General features: G+C 47.8%; 1 protein-coding gene across 2 annotated transcripts; it reads right to left on the bottom strand.

Annotated features, from left to right (window-relative positions):
* Nucleotides 1–9353: 9353 nt before the first annotated feature.
* On the bottom strand, nt 9354–19693 carry LOC118076498 (toll-like receptor 2). Of its 2 annotated transcripts, XM_035099302.2 has the most exons (3): nt 19569–19693; nt 18467–18704; nt 9354–12501 (listed from the first exon to the last, which is right to left on the bottom strand). In XM_035099302.2, the coding sequence occupies exon 3, from the start codon at nt 12474–12476 to the stop codon at nt 9978–9980; it is 2499 nt and encodes an 832-aa protein (XP_034955193.2). In that variant the 5' UTR covers nt 12477–12501; nt 18467–18704; nt 19569–19693; the 3' UTR covers nt 9354–9977. The 2 variants fall into 2 exon arrangements, with proteins under 2 accessions (XP_034955193.2, XP_034955191.2); XM_035099300.2 differs by lacking the exon at nt 18467–18704.
* Between the last annotated feature and the right edge of the window lie 6914 nt (nt 19694–26607).

The raw sequence follows: 26607 nt of genomic DNA, 5'->3' as shown, positions 1-26607 counted from the left end.
AATTTGCGGTTAGAGGCAAGGTACACAAAGTGTTATATAATTGCACAGTTTAGCATACCACCAGCTAATTAATTTGAAACACTTTTCATATTATGGGCCCTGCTTGGGTGAAACTGGAAAGGGGAAATAGCTTCGGTCAAAGGATGGAATGGGGTGGTCCTTTAGGCATCTTGGTGCCAGGTCTTGTAGGGCTTTGTGGGCATTCCCCAACCTGGCGCCCTCCAGGTGTTTTGGACTTCCATCAGCCCCAGCCAGCACCCGCCTCCCCACTCTTACACAGAAGCCTTTAAGAACAGCAGACTCCAGGGACTTGCAGCTGTGTTGTTAAAGGTTGTGGAGACAAAAGGAAGGCTATAACATGCATGTTTTTCCTGCAGAAGGTCAAATCCAAGTATCTCGTGTTCCAGGCAAGAGACGCTCAGGTGCCCGTGCTGACAAACAAAGGGGGAACGGCTGCCAACCAAGGCAAGCGATAGAGGACAGGTCAGAGCTCCAAGGGCTCATTGTTTATGTTACTTTCAATAGAGCAGCTTCTAAAAAAAAAAAGGTGCCTCGAGCTTGGATCACAATAATTCAGACCCTGGCAACTTCAAGACCAGACTACAGTGGTACCTCGACTTACGAATGACTCGACCTACGAATATTTCGAGTTACAAACAAAGTTCTGTCCGCCATTTTGGATGCGGTTTTTTCGACTTACGCATTTTTTCCTCCATTGGCTTCGACTTACGATTTTTTCGACTTACGAAGTTCCGTTCGGAACGGATTAAATTCGTAAGTCGAGGTACCACTATACTGCAAGGCACTCAGTGTGGGGCTTTCCCTTGCACTTGGCCCCAGAAACTGCAGCCAGTTCAGAATGCTGCAGCGCAGTTGCTGACAGGAGTGGCTCTGTGCCAGTGGGCAAATGGGTGGGTTCCCGTCCCGTCCCTTAACTGTCTGGTAGTTAGAAAGAAAAAGCCAGAGCTGAGAGCTAGAGGCCAGAAGCAGGCTGCAGCCTGAGCAGCTGAGAGACACAGTCATGCCTGATTTCTGCTGCAGCTATGGGAGAAGTAAGAACCTCTTGCGGTGTTAATGCCGTGAGCGCCTCTATCGTAGGCTCAGGTTGTATATACAGTACGTGTAAATAAACAATACACCCTACAGACACCACAGTCTCTGCTGTCCTCATTCTGAGAAAACTGAACCTGGGAATCTCGCACCACTCAGGAGATTGGGGTGGCGTGCAACATTATTTATGTAAGCATTTGTATATTATACTAGCTGGCCCTGCCACGCGTTGCTGTGGCTAATCCCTGTGAGTGCCACCACCCTGTGTCGATCCATGACATATCCCACCCCCCGTTGGAGGCGTGGTCTCCGGAGGCGTTGAGGGATTGTGGGAGCATGTTTGTCCGTTGTTCGTTGAATGTCCACTGGAGGGCGCAATTTTTTTTGACCACAAATCCAGGTTTCTACCTGTGTTCGGTGTGTCAGCTGGTCAGTGTAAGTGCATGATTACCTGCTCACATGTGACTCTGAGGTTGTGGCCAAATTTCAGGACGATCGGGTAAGTGCTTGTGGGAGAATAGTGGGGAAAAACACACATGCACCCTCACCATTTTTTTATATATAGATAGCATTAATAGCTCTCTGAGCAGCTTCTGAAAATCATTTCTAAGATGGCCAGTGAAATGGGAAATAGGGTTGCCAGGTCAGCAACATCCATGACCCTGAGAATTTAGGATCCAAACCTGAGACCGAGGGGTGACCTCTGGTGAGGTCACAGGCAGGGCAGTCTCGAGCAGGTCGGGCGCCCTGGCGCTGAGGGGCAGAGATCGCTCTGGCGCCCCCGCCCTCGCAGGGTGCAGCATGGTTTCCATGCGGCTTTGCCGCGCAGCGCCCCACCTACCAACCCGGCGCCCTAGCGCACTGCGCCACCGGGAGTCTACCTAGAGCCGGCCCTGGTCACGGGGCGGGCCCTGGAGACGGAGGTTAATTGGGAGAGGGAATGGGAGAAGGGAGGACACCTCCCTAGGGATAATTTGCAGCCAGCTCCTACCAAGTTGAAGCTTATAAGCAGCATGCAGTCGTCTTAATATCCCCCCCCCTTATTATTAAAGGCACTCTTGCCCACCCAGATATTCAAATCCTCTCCCCCTCCCACTCCCCGCCGCCACCTGGAAGACGTCGTGCAAACCTGGAGACTTCAAGTCAGCCTTAGAGATCTCGCAGCCCTAATGGGAAGCTAAGGACCATGTCCCACGAGGCCAGCTTGTGTAATTCTTACCTGCCTCTCCGAGGTCAAGTGCTCCCAGATCAGATTCCCACCTGGATTGCAGGAGTCCTTGGCTGGCAGAGTTGTTCATCACATAATCCTTGAGGACGACTCCAAATCATCTCCAAATTACCTGGAATCTTGTCCTAAGAAACCCCCCCTTGAAAGGAGCAATCCTGGAAAGCTGGGGTGTGTGTGTGTGAAACACCCTCAAGGGCTGACCTTGAGCAGAGTCCTTGAGTCCCCTTTCATTTCCCTTGCTTGTTTTCTGCTTCCAGAGCCATCCCAGAAGAGCGACCCGGCGGCAGCCTCAGCAGCAACAAACACCGGTGGTGGCTGAGGGGGTGAGGAATCCAGAAAAAAACGCTGCAGCAACAAAAGCTGCAGTGTTCACTCACAGAAAAGCCGACGGGGCCTTTTTCTGCCTACACCGCAGAATTCCCAGAGAACAAGGCCCCGGTGGCCAGAGGCTCTGAGGTTGGGCCAGCTTCCCTCTAAAAGTCTATGCCCATCCAAAATTTAGAATCGCTGCACTGAGTGAGCAGGTCTGAGCGCATATTAAGCAGAAGCAAAGGCGCAAGGCAGAAGCTGGGATTACGGGCTGCAGAACTTACATTGATGAGTGCTTTTGCTTTAAAAGGAAACAAAAGCAAGTTTCTAGTCCTTATGATTTCAGTGTGGCAGTTTATAGCATGCCCTCTGACATTTCTCAGGTGAAAAGAGGGCCACATTTGTAGCAGAGAGCCAGGGTAGTGTATTCTGTCATAAAGCTCACTGGGTGACACCATAGCTGCCAAGTTTTCCCTTTTCTCGCGAGGAAGCCTATTCAGCATAAGGGAAAATCCCTTAAAAAAAGGGATAACTTGGCAGCTATGGGTGACACTTGGACCAGTCGCTGCCTCTCAGCCTAACCTACCTCACAGAGTTGTTGTGGGGATTAAATGAGGAGGGTAAGAAGAACCGCATGCGCCACTTTGAGCTACTTGTGGGTGGGAAATAGATGCAATCTGCAACTGCAGCATAGGAGCCAATCCCTAGCCAACTCTAAATATTTGAGGGGACCAGGCCACCCTCCCCCGATGATGGGCGCTGCCATTCAAATGGGGGGGGGGTTGCGCCGTGTCATGTGATTATGTGGGTCGGGGCTTACCTGCTCCCCCCAATATTTTATTCAAGTTGGCACCCCTGTACTGTACTGCAGTCCTCACCCAGAATATCACTGCCCAACTTCCCTTACACATTGGTAAGGTGCTAGTCCTCCACGTTTATGCTGTCCTTTGTTACCCTGCAATTGTCTGCCTCCCACCCATTTCTATGCTGCAGGAATGTTCATTTCAATAAATATATATGTACAGGTGAAACTCGGAAAATTAGAATATCGTCGAAAAGTGCATTTATTTCAGTAATGCAACTTTTTATTTTAATTTTAATTTTTACAAATGCTTTCTTTTGGAAATCCCACAGTAATAAAACAAATAGTTACAATAATACAATAATAAATATGTTTGGGGGGATAATTAGAGAGGAATTACCCAAGAAAGATATTACCTTTTTTCTGTATGCCACAACAGCAGCTAGAATTGTATTAGCAAGGAATTGGAAAAATGAAGATATACCCACGGTGGACGACTGGCAGATGAAGCTGATAGAATTCATGGAACTGTCCGAGCTGACTGGGAATCTCTGGGACCAGGGGGAAGAATCGGTGGAAGAAGATTGGAAGAAATTTAAAGTTTATTTAGAAAAGAATTGTAAGATTAGTAATTTTTAGCAAAGGATTTGGAAGTAAAAGGAGGTTGTAGAAGAGTGTTAGTCAAGGTTATTATGTATTAAGATTTAGTTAAGTGTTATTATTGTATGGAATTTTAAGATTTAACTAGAATAGAATTGTATTTTGAGATAGGTATAAGAGATTTATAGTATTGATAATCCATTAAGAGTATAAATAAGTTTAGATAATTGTTAAAAAGATTGGAATTAAGTTTTGGAAAGTACTAAGGAAGTAAGATAAGGAAACGTAGTTGGGAGGGAATGGAGGAAGTCGATAAAGATTGGTGATATAAGACTGATTTGATATCTCTTTTTATTGTAATGTTGGTATTTTGTTTTGTTGTGTATATTTTGTGTGTTTTTTCTGTTTTTCTGTTGTGTTTTTATAAAACCAATAAATATATATTTAAAATAATAATAATAAATATAATTGACCCGTCTAATGACAAATAATTGCAATTGTAACAAATAAAGGCTTGACATATCTTGCTTTGCATGTCATGCATCTATCTCATATATTGGTTTTACCTTTTAAGTTGAGTTACTGAAATAAATGCACTTTAAAAAAAAATATTAACGATTTCTTGAATTACAAATAAATGCACTTTTTGACGATATTCTAATTTACTGAGTTCCACCTGTATATAAGAAATATATACGGTACTTGGCCTGCGATCCATTTTCAACAGTTCAGACCAAGCTATTTAAAATTATAATAACCTCAGCCTGTGCATTAACACAACTCTCAGCAAAACGATGGCAAAAACGTTTTGCCAGCCTCAATAATTGAAAAGAAAACACTTTGGCCATGCACAGTTTCACCTTTGAAAGAAGCTCAACTCATTGTTCTTTTTGCTCACTTTCTGCTTTGGGGGCAGCCCCCAACTCCCAGCCTAACACAACACACATAAGTCTTGTGAACATATAGAAGGGTCGAAACATAAAATAAAAAAAATCCCTTCCAGTAGCACCTTAGAGACTAACTAAGTTTGTCATAGGTATGAGCTTTCGTGTGCAGGCACACTTCTTCAGATACACTGAAACAGAAGTCACCAGACCCTTATGTATAGCCAGAGGGTGGGAAGGGGTATTACTAAGAAGGGTGGTGGGAATGAGTGATTGGCTGATAGGAGTGGTAAACCTGTTGACGACTGTTACCGACTGCAATTGGTCTTGCAGGAAAAAGCAAGGGGTGAGATGGCTGAAGAAAGCTTTATTATGTATAATGAGATAAGAATCCAATGTCCTTATTCAGACCAGGTCTCTCCATGGTTTTAAGCTTGGTAATGTGTTGCAATTCAGCAACTTCTCTTTCCAGTCTGTTTCTGAAAGTTTTCTGTAATAAGACAGCTACTTTGAGATCTTGTATAGAATGTCCTGGGAGATTGAAGTGTTCTCCTACTGGTTTCTGAAGAAGTGCGCATGCACACGAAAGCTCATACCTATGACAAACTTAGTTGGTCTCTAAGGTGCTACTGGAAGGATTTTTTTCATTTTTTTAATGTTTCGACTACGTCAGACCAACACGGCTACCTACCTGTAACTAGTAATATTGAAGGGTGTGTAAAATGGCTGCAAAAGGGGACTGTGCTCTTTCGGAGCTCTTGGCACTGCTTGGTCGTATCTGCACCATCTAAAAATGGCTTCTTCCTTCATTTTTGGGTTATCAAACATTTTTGGGGTATGACGTTTCCACTCTCTGGGAAATACATCCGTTTTCCAGGAGCTAAGAATTTGCCTTTTTGCCCAACTGCTGGAAAGCACAAAAAGATTTTCCAGACTGATGAAATGGTCCTGTGCTGTGCGACATGCACTTGCCCTTTTCGAATATCTGGAGGGCTGCTCCTCCATGGAAGAAGGAGCAAGCTTGTTTTCTAGCTGGAAAAGAAGAAAATTGCGCCAGCAGTGAAATCTTGAGAGAATTGCTGCTCTGAGACCACAAGCCCACCACACTCTGCTTGCACCAGAAGTGGTGTGTGTTGTTGGTGGTGGTGTGTGTGTGTGTGTAGCATCCCCAAGACTTCCTCATAGGGTTGCCAGACTCAATAATGGACAGGACTTCTGTGCCTTTAATTGCCCTGCTCTCTTTTGAGTCTGGAAACCTTAAAGAGAAACCAGCAGACCCTTTGTTTAATTTCCAAGGGAGAGACCAGGGTTCCAAGGGTTTGCTGGTTTCTCTTTAAGGTTTCCAGACTCAAAAGAGAGCAGGGCAATTAAAGGCACAGAAGTCCTGTCCACTGTTGAGTCTGGCAACTCTACTTCCTCACCCTCCTGGAGTAACAGGAGAATGTTGAAGGATACCTCCGTCTTAATGTCTTAAGCTGTTGCACCCTCTTGTGCCTGTACACAGTCCCGGCAAGTCCCCCAAACATCCCCTTCCCCACCTTCACCAAACCCTTTTCCAGTCCTGCTGGAACAAAAGAACAAAAGAAGGGACCTGTGTGTGAAAGAAAACAAGAACAGTGAGAACAATTGGGAAAGGGGCTCAAACAGTGGTGGACCATCTAGGAGGCCGACTGTAGGTGGCGCCAGAGCCTACAGCGGGTGCAGCCAACTAATCCAGGCCTCCCCAAACTCAGCCCTCCAGGTGTTTTGGGACTATAACTCCCATCATCCCTAGCTAACAGGACCACTGGTCAGGGATGACGGGAATTGTAGTCCCAAAACATCTGGAGGGCCGAGATTGGGGATGCCTGGGCCAGAGTAAAGAGGTGTCTCTTCGGCATTTGCTAAAAGCTGTATACTAGTGAATACTAATCAATTCTACTTTACCCCATCTTTGTGGTGTGTTATAAGAGCAACACTGAAACTAAGGAGGAGCAGGGAGCAGGCAGGCAGTGCCCCCCGCCTTGAACTGGGCTGACACATGGAAGATGGAGCAAGCTTGTCTTCTCCTGCTCCAGAGAGAAAGACCCACGGATTCAAGTTACAAGAAAGGAGATTCCGACTAAACGTCAGGAACTTTTGGATGGCAAGAACTGTTTGGCAGTAGAACAGACTCTCCTTCCTTGGAGGTTTTTAAGCAGAGGTTGGATGGCCATCTGTCATGCATGATCTAGTTGAAAATCCTGCATTGCAGAGGGTTGGACTAGATGAGCTTCGGGGTCCCATTCCAACTCTACAATTCAATGTTTTCATGATTCCAAGAAGGTGGCTGAAGTTGGTGGGGCAGTGCCCTGTTTGCTCTAATGAACCAGCCTCTAATGAACAACTGCCTCATTTGGAACACTATGTAAGAGGGAGGCAGTGTGGTGTAGTGGTTAGACTAGGCTAGGGCCTGGGAGAGACCAGGGTTCAAATTCTCATGAAACTCACTGGGTGTGACCTTGAGCCAATCACTGCCCCTCAGCCTAAACTACCTTCAAGGGCTGTTGTGGGGATTGAAATGAGGAGAGGGGCAACAGTGTATGGCACCTAAAGCTCCTTGGAGAAAAGGGGCAGGATAGAAACGCAAAGAACCTATATATATATAAATGTAAAAAGGTCATGTGGGTGGGTCTCCACTTTTTTCCGAAACCGCTTGACCAATTGAGTTCAAATTTGGACACAACGTCCCATGCGAATGTCCAAAGGATCTTATAAAGTTTCCTAAGACAAATGTCACACCTGGGCCACGTAAAAAACCCCAAACCCCGTTTTCAGGAACTCACAAATCACCCTAAAGTGTATGCTGGGAAATAGAAGCCAGAATCAGGCGATCTTGCACAACAGCAGCCTCTAGTGGCAGCTGCACTAGTACTGCAGGTAGGAAAGTTTCCCTCTCCACAGTAGCTCGGCTTGACTTTACAGACTAGGCAGAGTAGAGGTTTGCAGACTAGGCCGAATAGAGGTGGGGGCTCCCCTGGGTAGGGGAGGGGCGGGCAAGGTCATGGGTCAGGACAGGGTGGGGCCAATCACAGGGATGAGCCGGGGTGGGGGGAGGAGTCTGAAGGGGGACTCTGAGGGCCCATTTAACAGACTAAGCCACAGCAATGTGTGGCCGGGCCAGCTAGTAAAAAATAAAGTTCTTATTGCTGTACCTCAAAAAGGTATATTGCACATTCAGGGGGGGGGGGGAAGATAACCAAAATGGCCAAGGGCTTGGAGCAACCCTCTTAGGAAAAAGGGTTACAGTACAACATTTGGGACTCTGTTTAGCTTAGGTTTCTTTTTTTTTTACAACTCATTCATTCTAGAATCTAGACCAGGCATCCCCAAACTGCAGCCCTCCAGATGTTTTGGTTTACAACTCCCATGATCCCTAGCTAAGAGGACCAGTGGTCAGGGATGATGGGGATTGTAGTCCAAAACATCTGGAGGGCCAAAGTTTGGGGGTGCCTGATCTAGGTGCAGCAACCCCTAGTGGACAAAAACACACACACCTCCCAGCTCCCTTCCAGCCCTTCATTGTGCAATCACACCCACCACAAAACCAGCATCCTCTTAACAAGGAAAAAAAAAGATTGTTAAAGTAGGAGAAATACAAGATTGGAGCAAACTTGGTTTATTAAAAAACATAAGATATATATAACACAAAAACAAATGCCACATAAATAGAACACTAGCTGGAGACTTTTGAGCAAGAAATGTCACAAAGGAGGGTGGGTGACTGCTACCTTGACAACCCACCTACCTTGATCCTGGGGTGGGGGTCAATCCTGCCCCTCCTGAGTCTTGATTCTTCCTCAGAACTTTTCAGAACTAGCTTCCTTCAACATACCTCATAAACCAGGCTATTCTCCTTTAAATCAACATTTCTAAAGGGAATCCCTCCCTCCTTTCCTGCTTTTAAATGCAGTAGAAAACTATTATCTCCCAGGGGGTTAGGGGAAGAGCCATAAACTGAGCAGCGGAACACCTGCCCCGCATGCAGAAGGCCCCAAGTTCAATCCCTGAAGGCATCTCCAAGTGGGGCTGCGAGAGACTCGTGCCTAAAACCTTGGGAGAGCTGCCTCCGGTCAGTGTAGACAATGCTGAGCCAAGGGGAACACTGGTCTGGCTCAGTATAAGGCAACTCCTTCTGTTCATATTTAGATTAATCCAATGAATCTTGCATTTAGTTTTAGGAGGAAAGTTCTAGCTCACCGGCAGAGTGAAAGGTCCTGGGTCCAATCCCTAACCTCTCCAGGAATGTCCCCTGTCCAAAACTCTGGAGACCCATCTCTGCCAACCCGTGTGGATGATACTGAACTGGATGGATCAAAGGCCTGAGTCGGTATAAGGCAACTTCCTATGCATAATCCTATTTTGTCATTTAGGCCAAGAGCTGGCTAGTGTCAACTGCATCTCAGCTGGGAAGGAAGCGCCGCCCAGTGGTCAAGCACATGCACTGCAGGCAGAAGGTCTCTGGTTCAGTCCTTCGCATCGCCACTTAAAAAGATCTTGGTTTACTTGCAGGCAATGAGTGCTGTGGGTTAAACCACAGAGCCTAGGGCTTGCTGATCAGAAGGTCGGAGGTTTGAATCCCTGTGACGGGGTGAGCTCCCGTTGCTCGGTCCCAGCTTCTGCCCACCTAGCAGTTCGAAAGCACATCAAAATGCAAGTAGATAAATAGGGACCGCTCTGGCGGGAAGTTAAACGGCGTTTCCGTGAGCTGCTCTGGCTCGCCAGAAGCAGCTTTGTTATGCTGGCCACATGACCCGGAAGCTGTCTGCGGACAAACGCCGGCTCCCTCGGCCTATAGAGCGAGATGAGCGCCGCAACCCCAGAGTCGGACACGACTGGACCTGATGGTCAGGGGCCCCTTTACCTTTTAATGAGTAAAGCAGCTCCCTCTCTGCCAGGAAAGCCAGTCAGTGGTAGCTAGTTCGACCAAGAGGAAGCCCAATTCCTAGGCTCCAACACTTTCCCCCCCCCACTTCCACACCTGGAGCATCTTATTGGATTGACCCCAAGACTTCTAAGTCAGACATAGATGACTGAACAATAAGTCTAGTGGTTGAGCCTTGGCTTGTATTAATCCTTGTCTAACTCAGCTCCGTCCAACACAGTTTTCTTCAGCTATAGGACCCACCTCAAGAGGAATGTCAACCATCCCATTCACATCAGTTGGGTCATTGCTTGGGTCTGAGTTGACCGCCTCGGCTTTACCCAGGACAGATGTCAACTGGACCCAGAAGAAGGCCTGCCGGCTGTGATCTAAAGGCCACTCCAGGTAAGTCTTCATGCTCAGCATCTTCCGTAACCTGCAGAATTTGTTGGGCAACGCCTGCAGGTCAATGGCTTCCTTCACCACCAGCACGACGTCCTCGAAGCTCAGGCCCACGGCCCGCTGGTGGGCGAAGTAGAGCTCGTAATTGCACCAGTCGCTGTCGACAAAGCTGCGAGAGAGGACGAAGATGACCTTGCGGCTGTTCTCCATGTTGTCGATGATGTTGTCGATAATCCAGCGCCCCGGCGTGAAGTCGCGCTCGTGGATGCAGACGCGGTACGGCGGGCAGGAAGCCTCCAGCCTCTGCAGGAGCTCTCGCCTCACCCATTCGGCATCGGAGCAGCTGTAGGAAATGAAGGCGTGGTAGGCAAACTGCCGCGACAGCTGGGAGCGGCTGGCTCGGTACTTGGAGCGGACGATCTGGAACGTGGCCCTGAGATACCACGGAACATCAAACCTCCAGCACAGAACCATGCAGGCGATCAGCACCGCGGCTGTGATGGAGACCGCAATGGCCACCACCACTGTGACGTCACACTCAGTCACCCTCGGGGTGTAAGCAGCCACCGCAGTGTCCAGCAAGAATTCAGGGTGGTAACAGGTCCAGCCAGTCGGCCAGTCCAGAAGCCTGAGTTTCCCATTCCTCAGTGTCTCTTGAACAAAGCCATAGAGATCACAGATGCAGTGGTAAGGGTTGTTGCCCGCTTTCAGTTGGGCAAGACGGGGCATGTTGACAAAGGAACCTTTGCTGATGACGCCGAAAGAGTTGCCGTCCATCTTCAGGAGCCTCAGGTTCGGGCATCTCCACTCGGTAGGGATAAATTTGATCTTGTTCCCACTCAGCAGCAGCTCCTGGAGGTCAACAGCGACCTCAAAGTAGCCCATATCGAGCCGTTCCAGCTGGGAGTACGATAAGTCCAGAAAGTGCAAAGTAGTGGGGAGACACTGAAAGATCTCCGTGGTAACCGCGTTGTAAGACAAGGCCAGCCAAATGAGACTGGGAGTCCATGTACAGGGGGACCGACCTGAGCCCCCAATGTGATTGTGGGTCAGATCGAGTTTGGCGAGTCGGGACCAGCTGGAGGTCAACTTGGCCAGTGTGCTCAGGTGGACTAATAAGTTGTAGCTGAGGTCAAGATGTTCCAGCTTGGGCAGAGTGCCCTGGAACTGGCAGGCCTCGTTGTAGACGTAGCCATCTTGCAAGCGGTTGTTGGAGACGTTCAAAGCCACCACGTTCCTCATCTCCTTCCAGGCGTCACAGGGCACCATGTTGAAGTTGACGTTGATGATGGAGAGGTACGTCACGCCCGCAAACCACGTGAAGGTCCAGTCGAAACGCAGGACGTCCGGGTTGCTGATGTCCGCCAGAACCAACCGGCGCAGGGTGAGGTTGGACATGCCAGCTTCCGGCGCCTTCCACTTGGGCGACCGTGCAAAATCGATAGCTATGAAGGACAGGTCTTGCACGCGAGACCTCCGGACGTTCAGCAGGATCAGACGCAGCAAGTTCTCGTTGAATTTCCCCCGGCGGAAGACCAGCTCTGTGGCCTCCACCGCAGCCAAGTCGTGGAAGAGGTCCGTAGAGCCTGTGTAGTACGTGAACTCAAAGAGGTTACGGAAATGGAGGTATCGCAGAGGCCTTCCCCTCAAGTCCCGCAGCAGCAGTGGCAAGACCTCCGTGTGTCTATCCAGTGATATGTCACACCACAAGTCGGTGGTATTGAGTTTGGAAAAGGCCCCCTCTTGATACTCCTGCAAACTGGCTGCCGTTTTCAGGGCAAACTTATTCAAGGGGGTGTCTTTCAGAGGAAGGAAGTCCTGGCTTCCTACCATGTGGACAGCAGGGCCCCCCATGGAGAGGGTTTCGAGGTTTTTCAAAGTGCCAAACACGCCGTCCAGCTTCGAGCGGGGATAAAAGTTGTTAGACATTTCCAGCACCTTCAGATTCCTCAGCGGTTTCAGCGCCTGAGACGGGATCTCCGTCAGCGAGTTGTTGAAGAGTCTGAGCTGCTCCAAGAGGACGTTGGAGGCGAAGGAATCGTCCGCAATAGACATGATGTTGTTGAAATCCAGATTCAGGCTTTTCAGCTGGGTCAAGGTGGAAAAATCCCCACGGGTGACCTGCTGAATCTTGTTGTAAGATAGGTCCAACAACTCCAGGGTGCCGGGGAGATCCCCAGGGACTCGGAGCAGGTTCTGACCTCGGCAAGTGGCCGCCTTGCGGGAGATCTGGCAAAGAGACGCCTCGGGAGGTTTTGCAAGAGCCAGGATCGCCAAACACAACGCCAGGCATAGGGCGGCAATAGGCGGCCGTTCCATGCCACTTCACATCTTTACTGTCAACCTGAGTGGAGAAGAAAAACGAAAACCAAGACAATAAATTAAAACTCTTCTCCTCTATATTGCTAACACACTCTTTAATCCCCCCTGAATTAAATTTAATTCCTGGAAGTAACAAAGCAGCTGTCTCCCTTAACACAGCCTTCCTGAAACTATTGCCTCCCAGATGTTGTTATGCTACAGCTCCCATCATCCCTGGCCACTGCCCATACTGGTTAGGGCTAATGACAGCTGGGAATCCAAAACTTCTGAAGGTACGGGTAAGGCGGCCTTCACCCACTGGAGTGGATGATACTCATACATTAGTGCTGGGTAAAGTCAAATTGATCCCAGCCCATTAAATGCTTTGGTCTAGCAGTAGCTGTCCAGCTAGCCATTTATTATTATTATTATTATTATTATTATTATTATTATTATTATTATTATTATATTTATACCCCGCCCATCTGGCTGGGTTTCCCCCGCCACTCTAGGTGGCTACCAACAATTACCAGCATACATTAAAATATCACAGATTAAAAACTTCCCTAAACAGGGCTGTCTTTAGATGTTTTCTAAATGTCAGGTAGTTGTTCATCTCCCTGACCTCCGATGGAAGGGCGTTCCACAGGGCGGGAGCCACTACCGAGAAGGCCCTCTGCCTGGTTACCTGTAGCTTTGCTTCTTGCAGTGAGGGAACCGCCAGAAGGCCCTCGGCGCTGGATCTCAGTGTCCGGGCTGAACAATGGGGGTGGAGACGCTCCTTCAGGTATACTGGACCGAGGCCATTTAGGGCTTTAAAGGTCAACACCAACACTTTGAATTGTGCTCGGAAACGTACTGGCCATTGCTTTCAGGTTTAAAACAGAACAGTACCATGCTTTACTGAGTTTCAAACTGTGTCTTGGGGAAGCCAGAGAACTCATTGGAAGCTGATCAGGAGTTCCTGCAAATTACCACCCTTCCATTTCATGGAGAGCAGCTGGGGAGTCAAGGGATAAGATCGCCCATTAAATTAGTTGGTTTCTGTTCCCCCAAAGGAGAGGGAATTAAAAAAGTAAATTCATTTCCTTACTCTCCCCCCGTTCGTTGGAATATCACTAATTTTGCTGTGAAAAAAGGGGGGACCCATAGGTTTACCCAGGCATAGGCAACCTTTGGCCCTCCAGATGTTTTGGACTACAATTCCCATCATCCCTGACCACTGGTCCTGTTAGCTAGGTATCACGGGAGTTGTAGGCCAAAACATCTGGAGGGCCGAAGGTTGCCTATGCCTGGGTTTACCTGTAATGCCGTACACACTAAACTAAAACTAACTCCTTAGACATACAGAATAGAGGCCAAATTCCAGAAACTTGGCATAACTCTACTTTCATTTGATTGAATACACAATAATGAAATACCAATACAAATTACAAAAATCATGGGTTTGTATTTTGTAATTTGTATTTCATTATTGTGTATTATACCCTTTAAATTGTTGTGTCGATATTGGGCATTGTCTCATTAATTCTTTATAGTTTAAGAAACACTTCTACTTCCTATTGCTGTACTGAAGAAGTTCTTACGAAACAGTGGGTGATATCCGGAAACACTCTACACCATGACCGTTGTTGACTACTTTGACAGCGTTGGAACATTACAAAGCCTTCAGCTTGTTTTTTATTGGATGACTAACTGCTATATTGCTTCATTTTATGACCACTAGAGACTTTCAGAGACTTAATAGATTTCCGCCTTATTGTTTATGCTTTGAAGAGAATCCTCTAAGAGTTGTTTACGTTGTTTATATATGTTAAGTTCTATGTTCTGTTTAGACATCATAAAGAGTTGATATTACAGTGGCACCTCTACTTACGAATTTAATGCGTTCCGAACGCACATTCGTAAGTCGAAAAAATTTGTAAGTCGAATCCCATTGGAATGCATTGGGAGAAAAAATTTGTAAGTCGAAGCAACCCTATCTAAAAATTCGCAAGTAGAAAAAAATCCTATCTAAACAGCATCCAAGATGGCGGATGGAGCACCATTCGTAAGTAGAAACATTTGTAAGTCGAGTCATTCGTAAGTAGAGGTACCACTGTATATACAGTGGTACCTCTGTTTACGATCTTAATCCGTTTCGGAAGTCCGTTCTTAACCCGAAACTGTTCTTAAACTGAGGCGCGCTTTCCCTAATGAGGCCTCCCGCCGCCAATCCCCTTCCACCATTCAGATTCCGTTCATACCGGTAGTTCTCAAACCGGGACACTATTTCTGGTTTTGCGGAGTTTGTAAACTGAAACAGGACTGTTCTTAAGCCAAGGTACCACTGTATTGCATGTTCGCATTTGGTCGCGTGTTGCTCTGGTTTTGATTCACGGCAGTGTTCGCAACACAGGGGTTTGTTTGTCTGTTCTGTGAACTGACTCAGCCTCAAGCTTGAGACAAGAATGCAGGGCCAGATGGACCCTTGGTCTGCTCCAGCTAAGCAGTGTCAAATGGGATGGCACATGGATAAAAGCAAATGCACCCTAGAGTGAGGGCTCCAAGCTGTGGTGCTAGCATAGAGCTTGCCAAGATGCTCAACTCCAAAGACAGAGGCAAATGTAACACCATTTCATGCATCGGTCTTGCTTAGGCTTATGTCTACTGTCTGGTCCCCCCTTTTTAAAAACCTATTTTAATAAGGCAGCATATACATTTGCTTACTCATGATTTCATCAAAACCCACTTTCTTTTCATAGAATCGTAGAGTTGGAAGAGACCACAAGGGCCATCCAGTCCAACCCCCTGCCAAGCAGGAAACACCATCAAAGCAATCTTGACATATGCCTGTCAAGCCTCTGCTTAAAGACCTCCAAAGAAGGAGACTCCACCACACTCATTGGCAGCAAGTTCCACTGCCGAACAGCTCTTACTGTCAGGAAGTTCTTCCTAATGTTCTTTCTTGTAGTTTGAATCCATTGCTCCGTGTCCGCTTCTCTGGAGCAGCAGAAAACAACCTTTCTCCCTCCTCTATATGACATCCATTTATATATTTGAACATGGCTATCATATCACCCCTTAACCTTCTCTTCTCCAGGCTATACATACCCAGCTCCCTAAGCCGTTCCCCATAAGGCATTGTTTCCAGGCCTTTGACCATTTTGGTTGCCCTCTTCTGGACACATTCCAGCTTGTCAATATCCTTCTTGAACTGTGGTGCCCAGAACTGGACACAGTTGAGGTCTGACCAGAGCAGAATACAGTGGTACTATTACTTCCCTAGATCTAGATGCTATGCTCCTATTGATGCAGCCCAGAATTGCATTGGCTTTTTTAGCTTTTATTCCTTAAGCCCACACAACATTTTAAAGAAGTTTGCACCAAGGAGGTCGGGGGAAGTGGTGTGTTTGTGACATCGCAGTCACTGGCCAATCACCCCCTATCCAAAACTCCAACAGTTTATGCTTGCAACCATTTCCTGTGAAGGAGGACTGGTTTTTAACTACTCTGGGAATTTTAGCTCTGGCTGGGGAAATCCAGATCCCAGGATCTTTCAGAGGAAGCCATGAGTGTTTAAAGCAGTACCATAGTGCTTTAAATGTATGGTGTAAGTGTGGCTTTATTGAAAGCAGAGGCCATTTTAAAAACTAGGTTGACACTTGTTTCATAAAATTTATACCCCACTTGATTGTAAAAAAAAAAAAACACCTCAAAGCGGTTTACAAAAAGTTAGTAATCCTGTGAGCAGCTGCTCCTCCAAAATCCCACCTTTTAATTTTAATTACCAGTACATACATCTGTGTGGAGGAGGCAAACAGTTGAACTATGTGTGCCATTCTGAACTTTTTTCCCCCTATGGTTGCATACTGTAAGAGTTCATGGCATGAGTAAAAAGCTGGCATAACTTTATATGAAATATACTTTGTTGACTCCGGTACACACATCCTTATATTGACCATGTCTTGGAAAGCTTCCTGATGTCCCAAGACTTTATGTCAAGATCAGCACAAGTAATTTAGTCACCAGCAAAATTTATTTAACCTCCTTGTAAAAACCACGGGTTCCCACGTAGACAACAAGCAAAGTTTCAGAGAACAAAGATGACCCGTTTAGTCCTTCGCCTCAGGACAGGTATGCCCCCCCCCTTCCCTTTCTTGCTTTCCTTTTGAGTCCTGTCACTCATTTTCTCTTTTGGAATCCTTAAGGATCCTCCTTGCTTGTCTTGTAACTTGGCTGTCGGAATCAGCATCCAGACACACCGTCACTTTCATTTCATGTAATAAACCAACCTTTCCTTATTCCTTTTTGCATGTGAACTTCTCATGAGCATAAGAGCGAACTCACATGCATAACAAAACGCACATTAAGTCCAGCAAAAAGTCCTCTTTTACCTCCTGGATTTCTGCCCATTACACAACCAGTAAAAACAAACACACCCAGGAGTCATTGCTGGTAAAAAAGTAGTCATGGGTTAATGATATATCAGCCATTAGTCATTAGCCCGTGACCAGTTTGTGTAGTGTGTGTGTGTGTGTGTGTAAAATGGGCAGAAATCCAGGGGAGCTCACTGCCTCAGAACCCCCTGCTGTTCTTTATCAGATATACAGGGGCTGGTTTTGGATTAACTGGCTGGTGAGGGAAAGTACTCTGCATGTGCTCAGAGGCACCATTATATCACACACAACTGAGCTTCATAGGAGGTTTGTCTTGGTGGACCCCCTGGCTCAAGCAAGCCCTCAGTTCCCACATAATAGGCAGCCCTCTAATCCGGAGGGCACACAGAGCACAGCTGCTTTTCAACTTGCAAAAAAAGTTACTGAAACAGGGTTGTGTTCTTGCTCCAAATCTCTTTGGCATATTTTTCTTCCTGTCGCTCTCCTGTGTCTTCAGCACGACAGAAAACAGTGTGTACTTCCATTCAAGGAGCGTCGGAGGGGTCTGTCCAACCCAGAACGTCTCCAACCCCAAGTCATTCAAGAGATGTTGTTTGCAGATGACACAGTTTGGCAGCGCACTGAGGAAGCTCTAGAGTCTCGTCAACCGTTTTGCCCCACCCTGCATGGAGTTCAGCCTCACTATCTACCTGCCTGACGAAGGCCAACATCCCTGGTCAGGACGTCGCCGGCACTCCACACATCAGCACTGGTGACCACACACTTGAGGTGGTAGACAAAATTGTCTCTTTTGTAACCAGCAATCTCTCCATTGATGCTGAGCTGGACAAGCATATTGGGCAAGGCAGCTATGGCAGTGTCTCCTCCTCTCCAAAAGGGTATGGGAGAAGGGGATGCTAATAATGACCAATGCCAAGCTTACATGTTGAGCACGCTGCTTTGTGGACGTGAGTTGTGGGCACCTGCCAGGAGTGACAGACACCTCAATGCCTTCCATATGCTCTGCATCAGGAACATTTTGGGCATCACTTGGCAGGACAGAGTCTCAAACAAAGATGTCCTCTCCCAAGCACACATTCCCAGCATGCTTGCTGGGAATATTACAAAAAAATTACACACATCACTTGGGAAGATAGGCGAACTAATATCAGTGTACTGGAAGAAGCAAAGATCACCAGTGTTGAAGCAACAATTCTTCAACATCAACTTCGTTGGACTGGTCATGTTGTGCGGATGCCTGATGATCGTCTTCCAAAGCAACTACTCTATTCCGAACTTAAAAATGGAAAGCGTAATGCTAGTGATCATCAAAAAAGGTAAAAAGACTGTCTCAAGGCAAATCTTAAAAAATGTAGTATAAACACTGGCAACTGGGAAACACTGGCCTGCGAGCGCTCCAGTTGGAGAACAGCCTTTACCAAAGGTGTCATGGGCTTTGAAGAAACTCGATCTCAGGACGCAAGGGAGAAGCGTGCCAAGAGGAAGGCATGCTTGGCAAATTCACACCGTGATCAACTCCCGCCTGAAAACCAATGTCCCCACTGTGGAAGGACGTGTGGATCCAGAATTGGCCTCCACAGTCACTTACAGACCCATTGTTAAAACCATGTTTATGGAAGACAATCTTACTTGGCTACGAGTGATCACCAAAGAAGAAGAAGAAGAAGCACTTCTGTCTCAGCGATGTCTAAGCCGATCCTGGTCATGCACACAGAATGGAAGGTGGCAGGATCCCCAAGGAGGCGCTTCAGGTACCAGGCCCGTTGGCAGACCAGCTTCGCGTTACGAAAGATGTCTGCGACTGCGACATAACGGCTAGCAACATCAACCCAGCCATGTAGGAATCCCTTGCAGGCAACGGCAGCACCTGGAGACGGACATTGAGGTTGTGTAGCCACAGCAGAGGAGGAACGACCGTTGGGAGGAGAGCAGAGAGAAGAAAATGCCATGCTGCATCTGCAGCAGCACAACCGGACGCCTTTATTTGCCCCGGTTGCAATAAAACATGTCTCATATCAGTCTCTGCAGTCACAACAAGAGCTGTAACTCTCCAACGATCCGACTTCACCCCAAAGCCATTATCTCCAGAGACAGAAGGGCGCCGACAACAAATGAAATATCTCAACGCATAAAACTCTCCCCATGAAGAGCAATGTCACTCTCCAGAGCGGCAGAGATCCAAGCATCTCGCAATGCAAGCCAGCCTAGACGGCATTTCAGTGGGTAACCCCTATAGCCTTGCAGTGTAGGCCGATAATCACAACTGCAGGTGGGAAAGGGCTAGGCAGGGGGAGAGAGAGGCAGGCTATTTGGAGAAGTGATTAGGAACACTCTGCCTTGCACAGAGTCAGACCACTGGTCCACCTTGCCAACTCTGACTGGCAGCAGCTTTGCAGGGCTTAAGGCAGAAGTCTCTCCTAGCCCTGCCGGGAGATGCCAGCAAGAATTGAACCTGAGACCCTCGGCATGCAAGGCAAGTGCTCTCCCCCTGAGTTGCAGCCTTTCAGAGGGTCGCTTAGCCCGAGACTTTGTCGCTCCCCCTCTCCGGAAGATGACATATTTAACAGGCAGGCATGGACAGTCACTCCTTGAAAACCACAAATCCCAGCGCAAGGCAGCCTTCCAAAACCACGGATTAGCGCCACAAAGCTTCCTTCTGAGTCAGGCGTTTGCGGGACGGACAAACACACAAACACACCGCCACGCGGAAGAAGTGAGCAGATTCCTTTACCTCGGCTGCCGCGTACGCAGATCCAAAGCACAAAACAGGCGGCAGCCTCCTAATCCTCTGTGATCACCCCGCTTGGTCCGACAGCGCAGCCACATCGCGCGCTGCAGCCGCGATGCAAGCATACGCCTTCCTTTAAACCCAGCAAAAAGGGAGGGGCGTGGCTTCTTAAAGGGACAGCTCCCCATTGGCTTGTTATTCCGACAGCCAGCGGTGGGAGGGGCTTTATCTGGTAACCCCCCCCCCGCCTACCCAACCCAGCTCCTGAGAGGCTTGGGGGGGCGGGGTGCTGATCTCTTCTTTAAAGAGTGGCATATATACCAGCCTGGTAGGGGTGTCAACTTGACTAAAGTATTGGGGGTGGGGGCGAAGGGACCTCGGCCCCTTGGAGTTTGCTTCTATGTACTGTATACAGTCCCCCCCCCCGCAAAAAAGAACATTGGGAACTGTAGTTTAAGGCTTCTGGGAATTGTAGCTCTGTGAGAGGTAGATATCAGTTTGCAGGATTCTTGCTGGAGGGAGGAATATGTTTAAATGTGGGTCATGCAAATCGCTATCCTGAATTATGCTTTTTATAGGGTCGGGGGGGGGGTGTGTGACTGGGGATGAGCTTATGGAACCAGACTCCAAACCTTGATTTTTTTCAAATGGAGCGTTGGGCCTTTTTCTATCTGTTGCAAAACTTTGGTGAAGTCTGCCAAGGCTTAATCTAAGAGAGTTCTCCGTTCCCTACCGGTACCTGCCAAGTAATAACAAAAAAATGAGGTGGTCTCTGTGGGCATTATATTGCACCGAGAAGCAACCGCAAGCCAGCTCCTTTCCACTAGCTGCCATCTTCTGCCTGGCTGCACCTTGAACAACATCTTTAGCCTGTGGGTATTAGAAGATGGTTGTGTGTTTTTATTTGCATACCATAAAAAAGCTTCATTTCTGCAGATCAAACTGTTGTTTCAAGGCAGGCCAGGCCGGTTTGGAGGGTTTGTTCGCTGTTTTCCTAGCCAGCTGGCACTCTCAGTTCCCGCTTCTAGGAATGCAGAGAGGAGTGGCTGTTTCAGGTCTGGCCTGTCTCGTTTTAGATCTGAAGCCCTTAAGTTATACTCAAGCCAAAGGCTTGAAAGATCAAAAAACCCCACAAACACTGTTTAAGAATTAAGTTTCTCTTAGAAACAGTAGTCTCTTAGAACTTTCTCTGACAATAAATTTGAGACCATGCAAATATTTAAAGCAGTGTTTGCGTGTGCAGCAGTTGCAAGAATAGCACATTTCACACCTGGGATCATTAAGAAAGGAATGGAAAATACAACTGCCAAATTGTTTAAACTAAACAGCATAAGTTGTGCATGCACACTTCTTCAAAAGAAGAAGTGTGCATGCACACGAAAGCTCATACCAGAATAAAAACTTAGTTGGTCTTTAAGGTGCTACTGAAGGAATTTTTTTATTTTGTTTCGACTCAGACCAACATGGCTACCTACCTGTAGCATAAGTTGTGCAAGAGATCGGCTGCGAACCACCTAAGGGTGCTGTTATACACAATCACTGATGCAGCTGCATTTTGGAATAATGTGGGCAGTTCTGGTTGCCTCACCTCAAAAAGGATATTGTAGAAATGGAAAGCGTTCAGAAAACGGGATTAAATGATGAAGGGGATGGAGCGGTGCCCCTCCTATGAAGAAAGGGCGCAGCGCAGAAAAGGTGAGGGGGCAGGCCGGAAGTGTGCAAAATTACGCATGGTATCAAAACGTGGAGACCAGGAAGAAGGTTCGCCGAAGAGCGTATGTTATATGCCAACTTTCACTCGCGCCATAATCTACAGTGATAAACCATAGGAAAAGTCCAGAGAAAAGTGTCCCCCCTCTCTCAGTGGAAAATTGTGGATGTCCAATGAAGCTGAATGTTGGCAGAGTTCAGGACGAGGGGGAAAGGGAAGGGCTTCTTCCTGCAGCACATAGGTAAACTGTGGAACTCACTTCCGCAGGAGGCAGTAATGGCCACCAGCCGAGACAGCTTTAAACATGGATTGGACACATTCATGGAGGAGAAGTCGGCTATCTCTGGCTAATAGCCACCATGGCTACCCTTTGCCTCTACCGTCGGACGCAGCAATGCTTCTGAACACTAGTTGCTGGAAACCACAGGAAGGGAGAAGGTTCTTGTGCTCGATTCCTGATCATGGGTATCTGGTTGGCCACTGTGAGAACAGGATGCTGGACTCAATGGGCCACTGGCCTGATCCAGCAGGGCAATTGTTATGTTCTGATGGTGCCCTCCAGATGTTTTGAACTATAACTTCCAGTGGCTCCAGCCAGTCCCTTGAGGGAACAGGCTGGCAGAGGCTGGCTTAAAACACCACAGGAGATGGAGAGATATAAAACATCACGATGCTGAGGAATATTTTCCGACACAGACACCACTCCTCTTCCATCCTCATTCCCAGGAGCCAAACCTGGGCTTCAAACCTGGCTTGGCTCCACTAGGAACGGCGCTTTATTTCCATCGCCCCTGGTACTGAATGAGCCAAGGAATCTACCTTGAGTGTCAAAACAATGCCAAAATCCATATCTTTAGTAGGCCCGGCCCAAACGTTGCATGAGAACAAGGAAGCTTTAGAATTCTCCAGAACTCTTCACCAAGGCCGGATGGTGAGGGGAAAGGACTTTTGTGCTCAGGCTCCCATTGCTTGCGGGGTTTCCCCATGGGGGAATCAGGTTGGCCCTGTGAGAACAGGGGGCTGGAATATATGGGTCAAAGGCCTGATCCAGCAGCCTCTACTTATGCTGTTGTGTGTGCTGTGTGACTGAAGTTTCTCCTGCCTAGGAAAAGACACCTGCAAGAGTTCTGGTATTTGTTTCCTGGGACCTTTGGTTGTGAGAACAGGTCCAAGGCGAGCGCTTCTGCCTGCCAATTTTGAATTTAGTGGCTCTTGGCCAGCGGGCTGAGAACTAGAGATTTGGTCTGACTCCTAATCTGGTGACCCTGCAGCCTCTGACTGTGTGCCTTGATTGCTGCTGGAGTCGGGTGGGGGGGTGTCATACCACCCCCATAGGCACCCAACATCTCCTTGGGAACAAAACTCTGGTATTGCACTGTTTTTTGGTCCTCACAAAGACTCTGCCTAGGCTGTTTCGTTTCCCGACAAAAGTCATTTGTGCCAAACGGGGCAGCTCGGGTTGCCAAATTATCAACCGGCTTCTGCAGCTGTGCTGCTAACAGCTGCACAATCTACAGGCATGAGTTAGCGGCATCACTGATCTCAGTCCATAGCCATGTTCAAATATATAAAAGGATGTCATATAGAGGAGGGTGAAAGGTTGTTTTCTGCTGCTCCAGAGAAGCGGACACGGAGCAATGGATTCAAACTACAAGAAAGAAGATTCCACCTAAACATTAGGAAGAACTTCCTGACAGTAAGGGCTGTTTGACAGTGGAATTTGCTGCCAAGAAGTGTGGTGGAGTCTCCTTCTTTGGAGGTCTTTAAGCAGAGGCTTGACAGGCATATGTCAAGAATGCTTTGATGGTGTTTCCTGCTTGGCAGGGGGTTGGACTGGATGGCCCTTGTGGTCTCTTCCAACTCTATGATTCTATGGTGTCCCACCCATTGATTCCTGCTGGTCAGAGTCCTGAGAAAGGCAGAGGAGCAGGCGAAGCTGTTGCTTTGTGGGTCAGCTGACAACTCTCCAGGGAGCCACACCTTTTCTATCAGCGTGCAACTGAGGCCAAAACATCTGTATGCTTGTAAATGAAGGAGTGACACTTTCTTGTATTGTGTGTCGAAGGGGTGGTACTCGGCGCAAACTCCTAAGGCCAGGTTCTTGAGGAATGGGTGACATTTAGGACTGGTCAGGAGACTAGTCCACATGGAGGAAATCTCTTCACTCAAGTAAAGAGTTGGCCTTTCCCTTCAAATTAACTTCACCCAAACTATTCCCTCAAATCTCTGTCCCTCTCAAAAAAATAAAATAAAATAAAATCCAAAGAAGAATTTATCCCCCAGGGCAGGGAGGCGCTTTCCCAAAGCTTCTTTAGCAAGAGACACCTTCTGGCCTCAGGGTGCTTCCAATACCAGACATTTTTCTGGATCCTGAATGGCAGTCACTGATAAATGTACCGTGGGAGTGTACATTGATAAAGGTATTCAATGTGGAGCCAAGCTCCCTTGCAAGGCTGGCACAATACATCTTTGCTACGTGAGGAGAAAACGAATTAGCACCTGCTCACCCTCATGCCATGCTCAGAAGCCTACTAGACTGGCAGATGGGTCTAACTTCACTGATTATGGGGTAGCGTCCCCTACTCCCAAGTGGTAAGGAGCTTAGGACAGGCTGCCGCTCTGCACCCCACCGTCTTCCGCAGCACCTGCCACCTGAGGTAGCCATTTCACCCTGCCTAAGGACAGGGCCGGCCTGGATAAAAGCAGAGAGCCGGTGTGGTGCAACAGCGTTGGACTAGGACCCGGGAGACTGGGGCTTGAATCCCGCTCAGCCATGAAGCTCACTGGGTAATGGGAGGGAGCAGTCACTGTCCCTCAACCTAAACTACCTCACAGGGTTGTTGTGGGGCGGGGAGGGGGGACTATGTATGCTACCTTGAGCTCCTTGGGGGAAACGGTGGCATACAAATGAAATAAACAAGTAGTGCTGACTGAGTCTAGTTTGGCCCCTGTGGATGGTTGAACCCCTGCAGACTCAAAGAAAGAATCACTTTCGTGACATTTTGGCTGATCCTAATAAATGCATTCCCCTACATTTTGGGTGGTTATCCCTGTCTGTACTTTTATGCTTGTCTCTGTCTGTCTGTCTGTCTGTCTGTCTGTCTGTCTTTCTGTCTGTCTGTCTGTCTGTCTGTCTGTCTGTCTGTCTGTCTGTCTCTCTCTCTCTCTCACACACACACACAGAGAGAGAGAGAGAGAGAGAGAGAGAGAGAGAGAGAGAGAGAGAGAGAGAGAGAGAGATTGCTTAATGTTTGCTTGGATGGCAGATGGAGAGGGATAAATCTACTGAACAAAGTCATCTCTGTTGCTCCACCCACTTTTAGCCTCTGGCCACGCCCACTCCGGGCGCACAGTCCCCACCCCGCCACTTCCCAGAAAGTTGTCCCTGAGGAAGTGTGGTTCTGGGGCTGCAAAGAGTTCTGCCTTACTGTGCACCAACCACATGGGTTCATGTTACGGAGTTTATTTCTTTCTTTGCCACCTCCCAAGTCTGTGAGGGTCACACATTCTTCCTGGGTCAGCTGGCAACCCGACAATCAACGTTTTTAATCAGCTTCTGAACAATGGAGGAAATCGATAAGAAAATTTCACAATGAGCAAGGAAGCAAGCGGGTTTCAGGAAGTCTAGGGAAACAAGCCGAGGGCGACACAAGGAGGAACCTGCCAACCACGGACTGCTGAAGCGGAAAAGCTCCAGAGGCAACATGCTTTTACGGCATTGCATTGTTATCTGGGAGGTTGAGATGATCCTGCCAAAGGGAGACAAATCTTCATTTTTCCTCTCTGCCCCATTAGTGGTTAGAGTGCCAGTCTCCTAGTACCTGGGAGAAGGCACAAATACAGGATGGGTGACACCTGGCTTGAGAGCAGTACATGTGAAAAGGATCTAGGAGTCTTTGTAGGCCACAAACTTGACATGAGTCAACAGTGTGATGCAGCAGCTAAAAAAGCCAATGCAATTCTGGGCTGCATCAATAGGAGTATAGCATCTAGATCAAGGGAAGTAATAGTACCACTGTATTCTGCTCTGGTCAGACCTCACCTGGAGTACTGTGTCCAGTTCTGGGCACCACAGTTCAAGAAGGATACTGAGAAGCTGGAACGTGTCCAGAAGAGGGCAACCAGAATGGTCAAAGGCCTGGAAATGATGCCTTATGAGGAACGGCTTAGGGAGCTGGGTATGTTTAGCCTGGAGAAGAGAAGGTTAAGGGGTGATATGATAGCCATGTTCAAATATATAAAAGGATGTCATATAGAGGAGGGAGAAAGGTTGTTTTCTGCTGCTCCAGAGAAGCAGACACGGAGCAATGGATTCAAACTACAAGAAAGAAGATTCCACCTAAACATTGGGAAGAACTTCCTGACAGTAAGAGCTGTTCGGCAGTGGAATTTGCTACCAAGGAGTGTGGTGGAGTCTCCTTCTTTGGAGGTCTTTAAACAGAGGCTTGACAGGCATATGTCAATAATGCTTTGATGGTGTTTCCTGCTTGCCAGGGGGTTGGACAGGATGGCCCTTGTGGTCCCTTCCAACTCCCACTTGACCATCATGAAACTCACACACCGGGCAACCTTGAAAGCCAGTCCCTGTCTCTTAGCCTCACCTAACATGAGTCAACAGTGTGATGCACCTGCCACAGTGGGTGGCGCTGTGGTCTAAACCACTGAGCCTCTTGGGCTTGCTGACTGGAAGATCGGTGGTTCGAATCCACTAAATGGGTTGAGTTCCTGTTGCTCTGTCTCAACTCCTGCCAACCTAGCAGTTCAAAAGCACACCAGTGCAAGTATATAAATAGGTACCTCTGCAGCGGGAAGGTATACATCGTTTCCGTGTGCTCTGGTTTCCGTCACGGTGTTTCCGTTGCGCCAGAAGCAGTTTCGTCATGCTGTTCACATGACCCAGAAAGCTGTGGACAAACACTGGCTCCCTTGGCCTGAAAGTGAGATGAGTGCTGCTCCCCATAGTCACCTTTGACTGGATTTAACCGTCTAGGGGTCCTTTACTTTTACCCCCCTTTTTTACCAGCAAAAAAAAACCTCATTCTAGGCTACAACAACAGAAGTATAGTGTCCAGGTCAAAGGAAGTAATAGTAATACTCCATTCTGCCTTGCTTAGACCACACCTGGAGTACTGTGTCCCATTCTGGGCGCCAGAGTTTAAAAAGGATATTGACAAGCTGGAAGGTGCGCAGAGGAAGGCGACCAAGATGATCAAGGGTCTGGAAACCAAGTCTTGAGAGGAACAGTTGAGGGAGCTGGGTGTGTTCAGCCTGGAAAATTGGAGATAACCAGTGTCATCAAACCTCCTTGCAGATCTGATTCAAACAAATCAA

The sequence above is a fragment of the Zootoca vivipara genome, chromosome 17, assembly GCF_963506605.1.
Source record: "Zootoca vivipara chromosome 17, rZooViv1.1, whole genome shotgun sequence".
NCBI classification, from domain to species: domain Eukaryota; kingdom Metazoa; phylum Chordata; class Lepidosauria; order Squamata; family Lacertidae; genus Zootoca; species Zootoca vivipara.
The sequence above is the reverse complement of the archived record's forward strand: the minus strand, read 5'-3'. Positions and strand labels throughout refer to the sequence as shown.

Excerpts from the sequence above, each read along its gene's own strand:
- LOC118076498 (XM_035099302.2), bottom strand. The coding sequence starts at position 12,476 with ATGGAACGGCCGCCTATTGCCGCCCTATGCCTGGCGTTGTGTTTGGCG.